This window comes from Musca domestica, unplaced genomic scaffold, assembly GCF_030504385.1.
Source record: "Musca domestica strain aabys unplaced genomic scaffold, Musca_domestica.polishedcontigs.V.1.1 42, whole genome shotgun sequence".
Taxonomy (NCBI): domain Eukaryota; kingdom Metazoa; phylum Arthropoda; class Insecta; order Diptera; family Muscidae; genus Musca; species Musca domestica.
The window spans coordinates 5,612,671-5,627,129 of NW_026712329.1; the positions used below are offsets into that span (position 1 = coordinate 5,612,671).

A 14,459-nucleotide genomic window follows, 5' to 3' on the forward strand; every position below is an offset into this window, starting at 1 on the left:
CCTGTACGACGTGCACCTATATAGGCATTGTTTGTCACAAGCCATTACCATATTCAAATTCGAGATTTGAAATAAACGGTGAATAATGTAGCCATAATCAAAATACCGTACATAGGGAGGTACCGATATGTAGGAGCTATACGAATACCTGGACCTGCATAAATAATTTTCACAGGCTGTAGCTTCCATTGCGAACTTCAAATACGACATCTCAAACAATTTCTGTGAGTATTGTACCTAAATCGTCAAAATACCGAATATAAGGAAGTACTGATATATGGGGCCTATACGAAGACCTGGACCTGCATAGGCAATTTTCTGTCACAGGCTGTAGTTTCCATTACGAACTCTAAATACGACTAAAAACGACTACGGTGAATAATGACGCTAAAATCATCAAAATACCGAATATTAGGAGGTACCGTTATATGGGGGCTATACGAAGACGTGGACCTGCATAGACAATGTTCTGCCTTAGGCTGTAGTATCCATTTCGAACTTCAAACATCAAATTTGAAGCAATTCCGGTGAATAATGTCGCTAAAATCATCAAAATACCGAATATAGGAAGGTACCTTATATGGGGGCTATACGAAGGCGTGGACTTGCACAGACAATTTTCTGTCTCAGGCTGTAGTATCCATTTCGAACTTCAAATGCTAAATTTGAAACAATTCCGGTGAATAATGTCGCTACAATCATCAAAATACCGAATATCGGGAGGTACCGCTATATGAAAACGTGGACCTACATGGCCCATTTACGAACGTTACCTGCCTACTGGCGAAATAAACATGTCTGCAAAATTTTAGCCTTTCTATATATATATATATATATATATATATATATATATATATATATATATATATATCATTATTTTGATGAGTTACAAACGGAATGACAACATAAATATACCCTCCATAGTATGGTGGAGGATATAAAAAAGGTGAATAATTGATTAAAGGGAAAATTGTGTGTTGTAATTGCAAATTGATCGACTAACCAATGCACACAACTGTAATGTTTTTGTCCAAATAATAGAAATAAAAAACGTTTTTTTTTTGTGAAATTCAATAACATTTTTATTGTTTTTGTTTATGTACTCGAGTCGAGTGATAAGGTTCGCTAATCTAATTACACTTAATTCGTTTTTATAAATCTAAAATGATGTACATATTATTTGTTTTCTGAATACATTTGTATGCATTGACACATTTTAAAGTGTCATGGTATATGTTTATTTGGAGATATAGTGCAATAAATGCAGTTTGTTTTTACAATGATCTACAAACTTACATACGTACTTATGTTTCTTTTATAATTGAACTGAGTGCTATAAGATAAATGTGCAATGTTTTATATTATGTGGACCAAATGAAGTTGCTCTTAGTCTGATAAAAATGTGTTGATGTTTGCTTAAGTTTTCTGAGGTATTTGTTCGAACTCTTGGGCTGAGTTATCCCTTTATTAATAATGTCTTCAAGTAAAGGGTTTGACTTCACACACAACGTGCTTCCGTTGGATTGATATTACGTTAATAATTTCTTCGAAATGATTTTTCTATCTTTAAATTGGTTGGCATTAAGTTAATTTTACATATAACCAATTGAAATTACAAGAATAGGTACGTACAAGGTAGAACTAAGAAGGTAAAGTTATGTAACCATATATTTACAATTTTTTCAAATTTAAACATTTGACAACATATCATTGGCAAAATCTATATTCATAAATCTATTGTATACACACAAAATCAGAGATGCATTGAAATATGACAAGGTAAATTACAGAAAATGCAGAGCTGGGACTGCTAATATGAAATGAGGTTACCTTTATTTCATTGTCCCATGGATACGCACACGGTTGGAATAAGAAGATTAAGTCATGCAATCATATGTTTAAATGCAAATAATTCATTTGACAATATTCATTGTCAAAGTATTTATTTACAAATCCATTGTATATTTACAAATTAGAGATGGGAACCTGCTTTTTACGCAGTGTAATTTGATAGGATACGCTACGGAAATGCAGCGATGGATGCTTATTTGAAATTACATATTTATTCTACCATAGATACGCATCTAAAAACATGCGTTCCTCATTTAAATCATACATCCAGTAAAAACGCACAAATTGTAAGACACTATAGAGTTATTGGTCTTACCTAGTATTTACATACTTATATATGTTACAGCTTTTTGGTCCACATTGTAATTATAACAAATAAAGTTAATTACACATTATAATTATTGCACACATATTAAATCAACGGAATCCTCAAGTTGCTTGGTTTAATTTGTACATTATTTTTAAATAAAATTGTACATTTTATGTATTGTATCGTTTGAAAACGCAGGTACTGGTTTCAATCTCTTTTAAAAACATTTCATCAGTTTTTACCATCAACCACACTCTTATATTTATCATCTTCTGTATAGAAATTGGCATTTTCTTCTACCAATCTTTTCCAACGTTGTGTCAACTCCTGATACGATGGACCTTTACCACCCAAATTGCACGGTAGATTTTCACATTTCACCGAGCATTTACGTTTTTGCACTACGACACGTGAACGCATTTTCGGTGTCATAAAAATTCGAAAAGTGTTCAAAACCAAATTCACATGTAACGGGGTATTAACAAATTCCATTAGTTTCGGTTGATATGGATAAGTTTGCCAACTGTCAACGGTTCGTTTTATTAGTTTCGGATTTAAGGCCATGGCATGACCCAACTGCACTCCTTCCATATCGAAGATGGCGACGATGCCGTTTTGACAATTTTCGGGTTCAAATTTTATTAATAAATCCAAAACCATTTTCATTACTTTGAATACATCATTCTGCGAGTGTTCTTTGGGATCGTGAACAGCAGTGCGAATTATAACAACTTTTCGTTGTTGTTCGTCAAGGCCATCTATGGGTAGAAATACACCTAAATTGAGTAATTCTTGTATTTCTTTTAATGTTGGATCTCGATTAGAAAACCACTCCGAACGTTCTGCACGTATTTGATAGAAGCTGTAAATAAAATAAAAAAGCCAATGATTATTAACAAGTTAAGAAGTTAAGTCATGCAATCATATTCTTAGAATTTTTTTCAAAATTATTCATTTGACAATATTTCATTGTCATAAATCCATTGTATATGCCCAAATCAGAGATGGCAAACTCATTTCTATGCAGTGAAATTTGACAAGGTAAATTACAGAAAATGCATTTCAAATAACAATGTCCAACCGGGATTTTTTTTTTGTCCCGGAACAGAGCATTTGTCAAATTAAACTTAATACAGTTTCCATCTCTGATTTGTTAATATACAGGCAAGTCACAAAATCGAATCGGAGTGGTTTGAATTCCGTAATTAAAAATCGGTCGTTTTTGTTTTAGATTCTTCAGATTCCGATCGATTTGGTAAAGTACGAAAATCTCATTATTCAGTATAAATATGGCAACATTAAATGAATGAGAAAAGAAAAAATTGTGAAAAATATTCTCTTTAAGAGTTTTTAGTGCGAAAATAAAGTTAAATTTGTTAATTTTTACACAGTGCCACAGGGAGTCTCGGTAGTTTCTGTAATTGAGGCGCAAAGTAATGAACACAATACTAAAAAAATACGCCGGGGGAATTTCAGGGATGGTTGGTCGACACAGCTGCTGGGACAATGAACTGTCAAACCAATTTTGGAATTGAAAATGGTGAATGAAAAATTATTGAAACTTGTGAAATTTGTTGAAAAATGCATATTATAGCAACCTCCAATTTGCGTCGTATAAGAAAAAATATAAAAATCTACTTATTTTTGACAAAATATTTAAAAAAATTTGACATATCAATGTTCCCAAGAGTTGATGCATCTACCTGAATTCTTCTTCAAGTTTAATTTTAACTTATGGATAATTTCATGTGCTTGTCCTAAAAAAGATAAAACAAAATTTAAATTTAATTGTGCATCATTTTAATTACTTGAAAGTGTTTTAAAGTTACAAGCTCCCATAAAAATACAATTTCACTTGCAAAATGGTTTGAAACCGAAAAGAAATCGTTTTTTGAAGAAGACATATACGGAATTAAAACCACTTTTGTTCGGAATTTGTTTTGTGACATGCATAATAATTCCATTGTATCAGGCATGACTCAACATGTAAGGTTGCTCAACTTCAAAGAAACTAGAAAAATGCAACTCTGTACGGGAGTCTTATGGTGTGAATTGCACTTTTATGGAAACTTGTATCTTTTAAACGCTCTCAAAACACTTTTAAGTAATTAAATTTTTTTTTAATAACAACTTCAGAATTTTATTTACATTTTTATTTAAAATAATGAGCAACAAAGTATTGCCAAATTATTTTTTCTTGATAACCAGTTTTTTCTCCTAGTAATAGTTATTAATTTGTGAAAACTAAACTATCTGGCCTTAGGAATGATAAATTGAAGCAATGGTAAAAAAACAAAACAAAAAACTCAAAACAGGAATTGGTGTAAAAATGTATTTTGAAATGCTAGTTCAAGTTTTAATCATCATAAGTTAAAACTAAACTTGATACTAAAATGTTCACAATGCACTGGGGTAGGACAAGAAGTCCGAAGCATCTCTGAATTTCTTTTGACGTATTTTTTCTATCGAAACCCCCGGCAAAATTAACAAAATTATTTTTTTCGCACAAAAATCTCTTTAAAATAGAATATTTTTTACAATTTCCACTACTAAAGTATTTTCTAATAATGTGGTTTGTTTTGTTTCCTCATTCAATCGCTTTTTCATTCTTCTAATGTTGCCATATTTACACTGAGTAATGAGATTTTCGTAGTTCACCAAATCGTACGGAATCTGAAGAAGCCAAAACAAAAACGATCGATTTCGAATTACGGAATTCAAACCATTCCGATTCGAGATTTCGTAATTCACCAAATCGATCGTAATCTGAATAAGATTAAACAAAAACAACGTAAGTTACAAATAAAAAATTAGAGCTGGATATGCCTATTTAAAATATGGTTACCCTTTTAGTTGTACCATTTGAATACAAACATCATAACCGAGAACATGTTTGCAATTTTGTATTTTAATCAAGAACAGGAGTACTGAATTGTTTAGTCAGGGAACCAGACGGGGAAAGTTTAGGGAAAGGAAAAGTGACGTGGAAAGAAGGGAGTCGGGTGAGATAAATACCACATTATCTTCGTCCCTCTCCCCCAAAATTTGTCTTTGGGACTTATCAAATTTCAGTCATGGTTTTTCGTATACTATATACAGTGATTTCTACTAACAAACGGACACCTGCACCGTTGAATTTGTTTTGATAATACAATAATGACAAATGCCAATAAATGGCCAATATTAGGTTTGTCGGCCAACTTTTCTATAAGAAATAATTGTGCTGCTTTCTAATGTTCTAATATCATAAATGTTGTTGAAATGTTGAAGTTTTGAAACAAAATAAATTAATTAAAATTCCGTGATTTGGCATAATATGATGTTACTTGTCTTCTGATTTTAAGGTAAATTACACAAGATGCTGAGATAGGAATTTTTATTGACTTTACTTTTCTAATTTTACCATGTGTTCATCATAGTATCATTGAAAATCACGTTAATCTATTCCCTTAGCGCATTTATATTATTGAAGATTAGATACAGTAGGTTATTATTGTGTGTTTTGATATACCTACAGGAGATATTACTGCCGCACTGCAAGTATCAACCTGTAAAGACAATTTTCTGACATATGCTGTAGCATGGTACATTGAAGAGAAGGTAGTCCAAGGTAGGAAGGTAGGCTTTGAAAAAAATTGTAAGTATAAAGGTCTACCTGTTTGGCTTGTAATGTCAGAATTAGTATCAAAACAATAAAAAAATCAAACAACTTGTTGCATTTATTTTAAATAAATAATTAAAAAAAGCGATAACTGAATGAAAGGTCAACACTTCTTTTCAAAACCATGTTCTATATATCTCTAAAGGGTTATTTCGCTACAAAAACTCTAGATTTTGTCAATGCATACGATGAAATAAACATTTTGAAAACACCCGAATTTTCTAAACAATTATTTTGTTATTGAAAAGAAAACACATATGTACATAAACAAATAAAGATGACATACACTAAAATCATCAAAATACTGAATATCGGAGGGTACCGTTATATGGGGGCTATACGAAGACGTGGACCTTCACGACTGATTTTCTATCTTAGGGTGTACTATCCATTACGGACTTCAAATACCAAATTTGAAACAATTCCGATAAATAATATCGCTAAAATCAACAAAATACCGAATATCGAATGGTACCGTTATATGGGGGCTATACGAAGGTGTGTACCTGCACAGACAATCTCCTGTCATATGCTGTAGTATCCATTACGAATTTTAAACAATTCCGGTGAATAATGTCGCTAAAATCATCAAAATACCGAATATCGGAGGTACCGTTATATGGGGGCTATATGAAGACGTGGACCCCCATAGCCCATTTTCAATACCAAAAGTTTTGTTCCAAGTACCACTGAAGAATCGGTTAGTATCCAGATTCCAATCCGAATTTAATGTAAATCCGGTCGTGATAATATATATATATATATATATGAAATAAATAATTAAAAAAAGCGATATATATATATATATATATATATATATATATATATATATATATATATATATATAATATATATATATATATATATATATATATATATATATATATATATATATATATATATATATATATATATATAATATATATATATATAATATATATTTTTGGATGGTAAATTTGGATGAATAAATTCGGATTAAGCAATAAATCTCGGATAAAATGTTGTATCTAGACGCGTTATTACACGTATATACATATTTATAAATTCCACGATTTAACATCCTTATTAGAGGAAAGTTTTGGGATAAGCAACTTGAGTTGTCAACTTTAATCAATTTATCAATGTGTAATGCCATGTTTACGTTAGAACTTTTTGTAGGGTTAACCTACTTTGAGAGGATTTATTTGAAGTAAAAGTAATGGGTATGACAATTTAAATCCAAATCCAGTGGATTAACCTTCATATATATAAACGTATTGTAATAAAATATGTAATGAACATGTTTTCACAAAACATTTTAAGTCGGTTTCGAAAAACGAGTAACTTAATTTTTGTGTAGACTGACCTTTTTTTTAAGTTTATTTAACGCAAATCAAGAAAATCTTCGGTTTTTACAAACGCAGCCAACATTACATTCATATTTTATGTTTTCCCAAATTTAAGAAATTTGTTAACAAAAATGTAAGATAGTCTACACCAATTGTTACAACCCAGCGAACCAAATGTCGGACGTCCGATACGTCTAAACAATGTCTGAAGTTTTTTTAGAGGTGTCTAACCGGTGTAGGTCCGAATTCTGCCAATTTATCTGAAGGAAAGAAACGGAATTCGTTTCTCCCTCTTTGAGAGGTTTTAGTTGGGCATGCATTGTGAAAAAATAAATGCTTAGTTGTTGTAGTGACGAAAATGCGCTCTCCAATTAGTGTTCAAAGATCATTGAAAGTTGGTTTTTATAAAGTTAATGTTTATATTTTATTGGTACAAGATTTTAATATAATTGCTTGGAAATGTTTCTATCGTAGGTACATTGTTAAAGGAATGCTAGATGACTTTTTTGGATAAACATTAATCCATGTTTATATTATTTTGTGTTATCTTCTATCTTCTTCTTCTATATATATAAAAATCAATTGTTGTTTGTTGGTAACGGAATCAGTTGAAAACGGCTGGACCGATTTGCATAATTTTTTGTAAAAACTTTCGTCATACCCCGAGTTAGGTTTTTAAAGAAAAAAATATAGACCACGCCTACTTTTGCGCCCACAATTTTGATTTATCTAAAATCCTTATATTTGCCAATATAGAGGAGATATCGGTTTGAAAATTATTGCACGAGATACTGATGACTTTCCACCCCCTCTAAGTATTTATTTGGGGCTGAGGAACTGTCGTTGTCAGTACTTTTTAATCTATATCTATCTTCTATATATATAAAAGAAAGTTGTGTTAGTTACTACGCTTATAACTTAAGAACCGCTGGACTGATTTTAACGATTCATACAAATTCGGAATTGTCTCCTCTCCGAAAAGGAAAATATCCAAAAAAATCGCGTAAAAATGTAATATATTAACATTTTCATTTTGACTTTGGAAATATACAATAGTAATGTTTTATTTTGCATGATTTTTTTCCATTTTGACTTTCTTTTTTCTAATGTACATTTGTAGTGTTTTTTATATTTTATTTTTGAATTCAAATATAAATACCAATTTATTTAATTGACTTGATTTCTTGAGAAATGAAATTGATGGCGAGTTACATGGAAGTGTAGTACCGAATTATGTGGTGGCGAAACGGAATAGATGATGTCGAAATAATTTAATGGAATCGAATTTTAAAATAGAAGTACTTTCTATTGACAAACTATATAAGGATCTTTAAATATTTGCTGTAAAAAATCAGCGAACAAGTTGAAGATTTTTTCAATGTGTTATTCTTCTTTTGTCATTTTTTTTCAATCTGTATTATCTAATTGAATTCAGTAAATTTTTTGTGAACAAAATAAAGAATAATTTTTCACTATATACAAATTTTCACCAAAAAATGAAATAAGTGGGAAATACGATGTTAACTGACATCTACCTTTCAACTCCAGGGCCATTATCGTGGTTCAGCTGGAAGATGCGAACACATTTGATCAAACAAAAATTACCGAAAAAGCCTAATGGGGCTCATTTCAAAGCGTGGAACTACTTCTTTCCTGTCACAGTAATCCGTCCAATGTACAATCAGAAAAAAAATACCAAATATAAAGGGTGGAAATTAATAGAGCCAATGGGACTCTTAGTAAGAAAAGGATTTCTATCCTTCCAGAAAATCTTCCCAAACATTTAAGATACCTTAAATCGCTTTTGCAGGTCATGATAACGATCATAACTCACGGATAAGGGTACAACCCGATTTCATATTTATATAACCATCGTAGGATTTAAGCTATTTTTGGTGTCTTGGTCACTTTTTTAATATTTTGGCCATTATTTGGCATCTTTGTTTCTAAGGAGGTAGAGAACCTCTTCGCATAAAGTTTGAAATTTTCAGAGTAGGGCCCATTTTGGTCTTGACCACATTCATCAATTAATTTGGCAAAAAATTGTATTTATGGTATGTAGGGAACCATCATACAGATATTTACCACCTCGGAATTTAAGTAAATAAAGTCCCCACATTGGAGTATCCCCAAGTCCACTTTCACATCTAATTGGTGGTCAGAAAAGAAAATTTTGTTTTCTATTGAATTTGTAACCCCCAAGAGAATATTGGTTGGGCCACGTTTTGGTATAACCCTTATATAAATGTATCCCTGATTTCAGCTGTGACCCTGGTCTTGGCCACGTTTTTCAACTGATTTGGACATTATTTGCTGTATTTAGGCTACTTTGTGAGTAGAGAACCATCTTACAGAAAAATGTCAATACATATAATATTTTGGTACAGTCCCCATATAGTCCCCAGGCCCGCCGATCTATAGTGATGTTTATCGATTGGCGGACAACAACGCGGGTATTGTTTAATCGTCATTGAATTTTACTATGAACAAAAACATAGACTTTTTGGGGAATCTAATGCGCAATTTGAGGTGCTATGGTAATGGGTGTAAAAGCGTAATTAACTTTGACTATTCAGAAATTATTTTGCCCTCCTTCCGTAGTTATTTATTTCTATTTAGTCGAATCAATATTTATATTGAAATTTGTTCATCTTTATGAGCTTGATTTGTGAAATATTATGCTATGTAAAATTTGCATTAAAGACTAAAACTACGGGCCGGCAACGCGGACCGGGCCAGCTAGTTATATATATTTAACAGATATTTCTAAAGAATAATCGACTGTTGCTACTTGCTTTTGTCATTGAGATAATGTGAATTGTTGAAATGGGTGCACAAGAACTTAATACCTTGACCTCTATTCCAAAAACTTTTAGAAAGTCGGCAAAGAATCAGAAATTCGCAAGATGTTACCTCCAAGTTTGGTCCTCAATCGATCCGCTACCTCTTACTTCCCTTCCGAAGTTTCCATGATTATCCTTGCGAGTTCAGTCCGACTTTGGTTCGGCAGCCAGCTAAAACTTCAGACATTCATCCGACCCAACGGATCGACTATATGTAACTTTCGGTCAGGAATCGTAACAAATGAGCATTCGAAATCGGAAGTTTCATCCGATATTCGGTCCTCAATCGATCCCCTACCTCCTATTTCCATGATTATCCTTGCGAGTTCGGTCCGACTTTGGTTTGGCAGCCAGCTAAAACTTCAGACATTCCGACCCAACGGTCCGACAACACGTCAACCAATCCATGTAACTTTCGGAGTGGTTGACGTGAAACTTCGGAATGCGCTTCGGAAGTTTCATCCTACTTTCGGTTTAAAGTAGGATTGGACTCGGACAGTTTGGTTCGCAGGGAAGTGTAAAAGAAATATTTGGGCCAATCTACTACAAAGTCGCATTTCTATTATAATAATCAAAACCATATGCATATACATACAAGTAAAACAGAAGTTAAGTTCGTCCGGGCCGAAATTTTAATATCCTCCACCATTTGAAAAGAACTTGAGGAACGAAATTTTTTGTCATAGGTTGTAGTACCCATTACGAACTTCAAAAACGAAATTTAAAAAATTCCGCTAAAATCATGAAAATACCGAATATCCGGAGGTACTGTTGTAAGGGGGCTGTACGAAGACGTGGACCTGCATACGAAATATTTTGTAATAGGTTATAGTACCCATTAAGATCTTCCAATACGTAATTTGAAACGATTCCGGTGAATAATGTTACTTAAATCATTAAAATACCGAATATCGGGAGGAACCGTTATATGGGGATTTAGAAATAATTGCGGTAAATAATGTCGCTAAAATCATGAAAGTACCGAATATCTGGAGGTACACTTATATATGGGCTATACGAAAACGTGGAAAACGATATGGCCCTTTTACGAACTTACTGGTAAACTATACATGTAGGGTAATTTTTAACATTCTGCCTCAATTCGTTCGAAAGATAGCGTGATTACAATAGACAGACAGACGGACATCTCTAGATCGTCTTAGAATTTTACGTTGATCCAGAATATATATACTTTGTAGGGTCTATTATGAATATTTCGAGAAGTTACAAACGGAATAACAAAGCTATAGAATGGTGGAGAGTATAAAAAATTGCTCTGTTCCGGAACCTGCAAGAATCTACCAGCTAGGCAATTTATTTCGGTATCATAAAGGGAAAATCGGATACCGTAGTCAACATTTGTACAATCTTGCAGTTCTGGGACAGAACAGATAAGAACCAATCATAAACATTTCCTCCTTAAGTATAGTAAAACCAGTAAAGAAAGTCTTAAAGTCAGGCGGGGCCAACTTTATGATACCCTACACCACTTTGCTAATTTAGTAGAGCTCCGCATATCAATTAAAAGTTTTTATGGGAGAATTCAATCATACACGTTATGATTATTATAATTATAATTTGAAGTTCAAACGACTAGACTTGCCGAAGCATTTGTATCTTTTAAATTCGGACTTGTATTGCCCATTTGGGGCACAATTAATTTGAAATCGGATAAAGATATATATCGGAGCTATATCCGATTTGGAACCGATCTTGATAGTTCTGAGCTGTATTTGATATATTTCCCTGAATATCGTTGTAACGGAGTGCATATTGCGGCTGTGGTTAACAAAAACAACAAATCGGATAAACAATATATATGGGAGCTATAGCTATATCTGAACCGATCTTCACCTAATTTGACATACTACCTTCTAGACTCAATTCGGTCGTAAGTGCGTAAGTCCATCCAATTTGGACAAATATTAGACTTTTGGTGCACAATAAGAGGTAAATCGGACGAAGTTATATATGGGAGCTATATCAAATTTTGAACCGATCACGATAAAATTTAGCAAAGGTATTTGTGAGCTGCATTTGATATACTTCCCCAAATATTGTTGTTGCAGAGTGCATATTACGGCTGCGGAGGACAAAAATAACAAATCGGATGAACAATATATATGGGAGCTATAGCTATATCTGAACCGATTTCGATAAAATAAAAAATACTTATTTTCAGGCTTAATTTGGTTATATGTGCAAAATTTCATACTATTCGGGCTGATATTACACGTTTGGTGCACAATAAAAAGCAAATCGGACGAAGATATATATGGGAGCTATATCTAAATGTTGACCGATTATCTCCAATAGGGTTAGTCCTTGGGCCAAACAAATAATTTGTGCAAAATTTCATCTGGATAGGGCAATAAATGCGAACTGTACTTTGTTTACAAAAATACATGGACAGACAGACGGACGTGCATAAATCGACTCAGAATGTGATTCTATGCAGATCATCAAAAGGAACTATGGGTCTATCTCGTTTCCTTTTGCCTGTTACAAACAAATGCACAAAGACATAATACCCTGATAATTAAAGTTGATGTTGCCACAGTTGATTGTGGGCACAAATATTACCCACCTTTTGATTTTCTTCTTGGTACGTTCCAAATCATATTTACAGCTACGCAAAAATTGCTCCAAGTTCTCGTAATCAGTTCTGGCATTAATATTGGGATTGTCGGCTAACCACTGATACAGCATTTGGATTTTTTGACGAACACTATCGCCGCCGGTTTCATTATCACACGGTTTTATTTTCAATGAATTTCGTAGAAACATTTTAGGTAAATAACAAATGCAATTATTTCAAATACACACAAACAGCGACTATTTATTTTGAATTGTAATTAGTTTTGTTGTTGTTTTGTATTTATTTCCTCTTCAACACTTGTATTTTTGGTTTTTTATTCTAATAAGAATATGTATATCTTACGATGCGTTTGACTTTGTATTTGTTTAAAACTTATATTAAATGTCCATTGTTCATACAAATTCTCTCGATTAAATTTTTGTTTTTGCAAGTGAAATATATATTTTTTTTTATTAATTTTCTTTGTTGTCTTTTAATCCAGAGAAACTTTAATGCATTATTCGAAAAACTCCGACCATTACGAACCTCCTTCACCGGCTATTCGAACTGCAATGAAATGAAAACGCGCGCGATAAACAAACAGCTTTTGTCCGACAAAGTGTCCCCAAACCGAGAGAAGTTGAACAATAAAATGTTCTCACAACTTGTCGTCTCACGTCGTACTAAATTGAGCATTTCAAAAAGCAAACGACACGACGAATGACGTCGTATCAATGGCAAGTTTTTGCTACTTTGAATTAAATTAATTTCTTTTTGTTTTATTTTCTTAGGGTTTTACTCAGGTTAGTATTATTTACAAGAGAAAAGGGGGGATTTTCAAAAAACAAAAAAACCTTTAATAAATAAGAAAACAATTAATAAATAAAACACGGTAGAAGATGCTGGTAAATAATAAGCTGCCATAAAACAATCCTCCTATGCACATAGGCCTCTAGGATTTTTTTGTATGATTACTTAAAAAATTCTACATTCTATAACAAACGTATGTTTAGTAAAATTTCAATTAATCGGTGACTTCTAGAAGTAAACTATTTAGATGAAATATAAAGCCTCCATAAATAATTAACCCCGATACCTATAAGAACTATCTAAAAGATTTTCTATCTATGAAAAAATTAGAAGATCTTGTATGTAAAGAAGTACATTAGGATACCTTTATAAGATTTTTATGGCATAATATGTACTGTATTTTAAGTTAATTTCTAAACAAAAGTTCAAAACCCAAATCCCTAATATTTTACAAGCTTTGTTTAGGTTATTGAACAATCTGCAATTGCATTTAGTGACACGCAATTTAAGTGACTTAAGAAATAAGTGATGTAAGAAATAAGCTGGTGACAAGTGCTCATCACTATTGTGTTTTTCTATAAATGTGTGGAGAAAATGGGATAGACTATTTTTGGACGATATTACAGAATAAACATGTAAGAATAATTAATGTAAAATTGTACGGTCATTTGCTCCTTTGACAACATCTCATTATCTATATGTTTATTCATAAACTGATTAGATATACAGAAAAACAATTTGAGAACCTGTTTTTAGACCCTCCGTCATTCTATGGAGGGTATATTAGCTTTGTCATTCCGTTCAAAGTGTATATATTCTTGATCAGCGTAAAATTCTAAGAAAATTTAGCGATGTCCGTCTGTCTGTTGTAATTACCATATCTTTCGAACGAGTTGAGCTAGAAGGCTAAAATGTTACACACATGTGTATTTGCCAGTAGGCCAGTAGTAGTTCGTAAATGGGCCATGTCGGTCCCCGTTTTCGCATAGCCCCTATATAAAGGTACCTCAAGAAACTCGGTATTTTGGCGATTCTAACGACATTATTCACCCGAATTGTTTCAAATTTCGTATTTGAA

The 14,459-nt window shown here is 32.5% G+C and overlaps 1 protein-coding gene across 1 annotated transcript; it reads right to left on the reverse strand.

Moving 5' to 3' along the window:
• Positions 1 to 1,053: 1,053 nt before the first annotated feature.
• On the reverse strand, positions 1,054 to 13,221 carry LOC101892515 (retinol-binding protein pinta). Its single transcript, XM_059127057.1, has 2 exons — positions 12,581 to 13,221; positions 1,054 to 3,023 (listed from the first exon to the last, which is right to left on the reverse strand). The coding sequence occupies exons 1-2, from the start codon at positions 12,778 to 12,780 to the stop codon at positions 2,393 to 2,395; spliced, it is 831 nt and encodes a 276-aa protein (XP_058983040.1). The 5' UTR covers positions 12,781 to 13,221; the 3' UTR covers positions 1,054 to 2,392.
• Between the last annotated feature and the right edge of the window lie 1,238 nt (positions 13,222 to 14,459).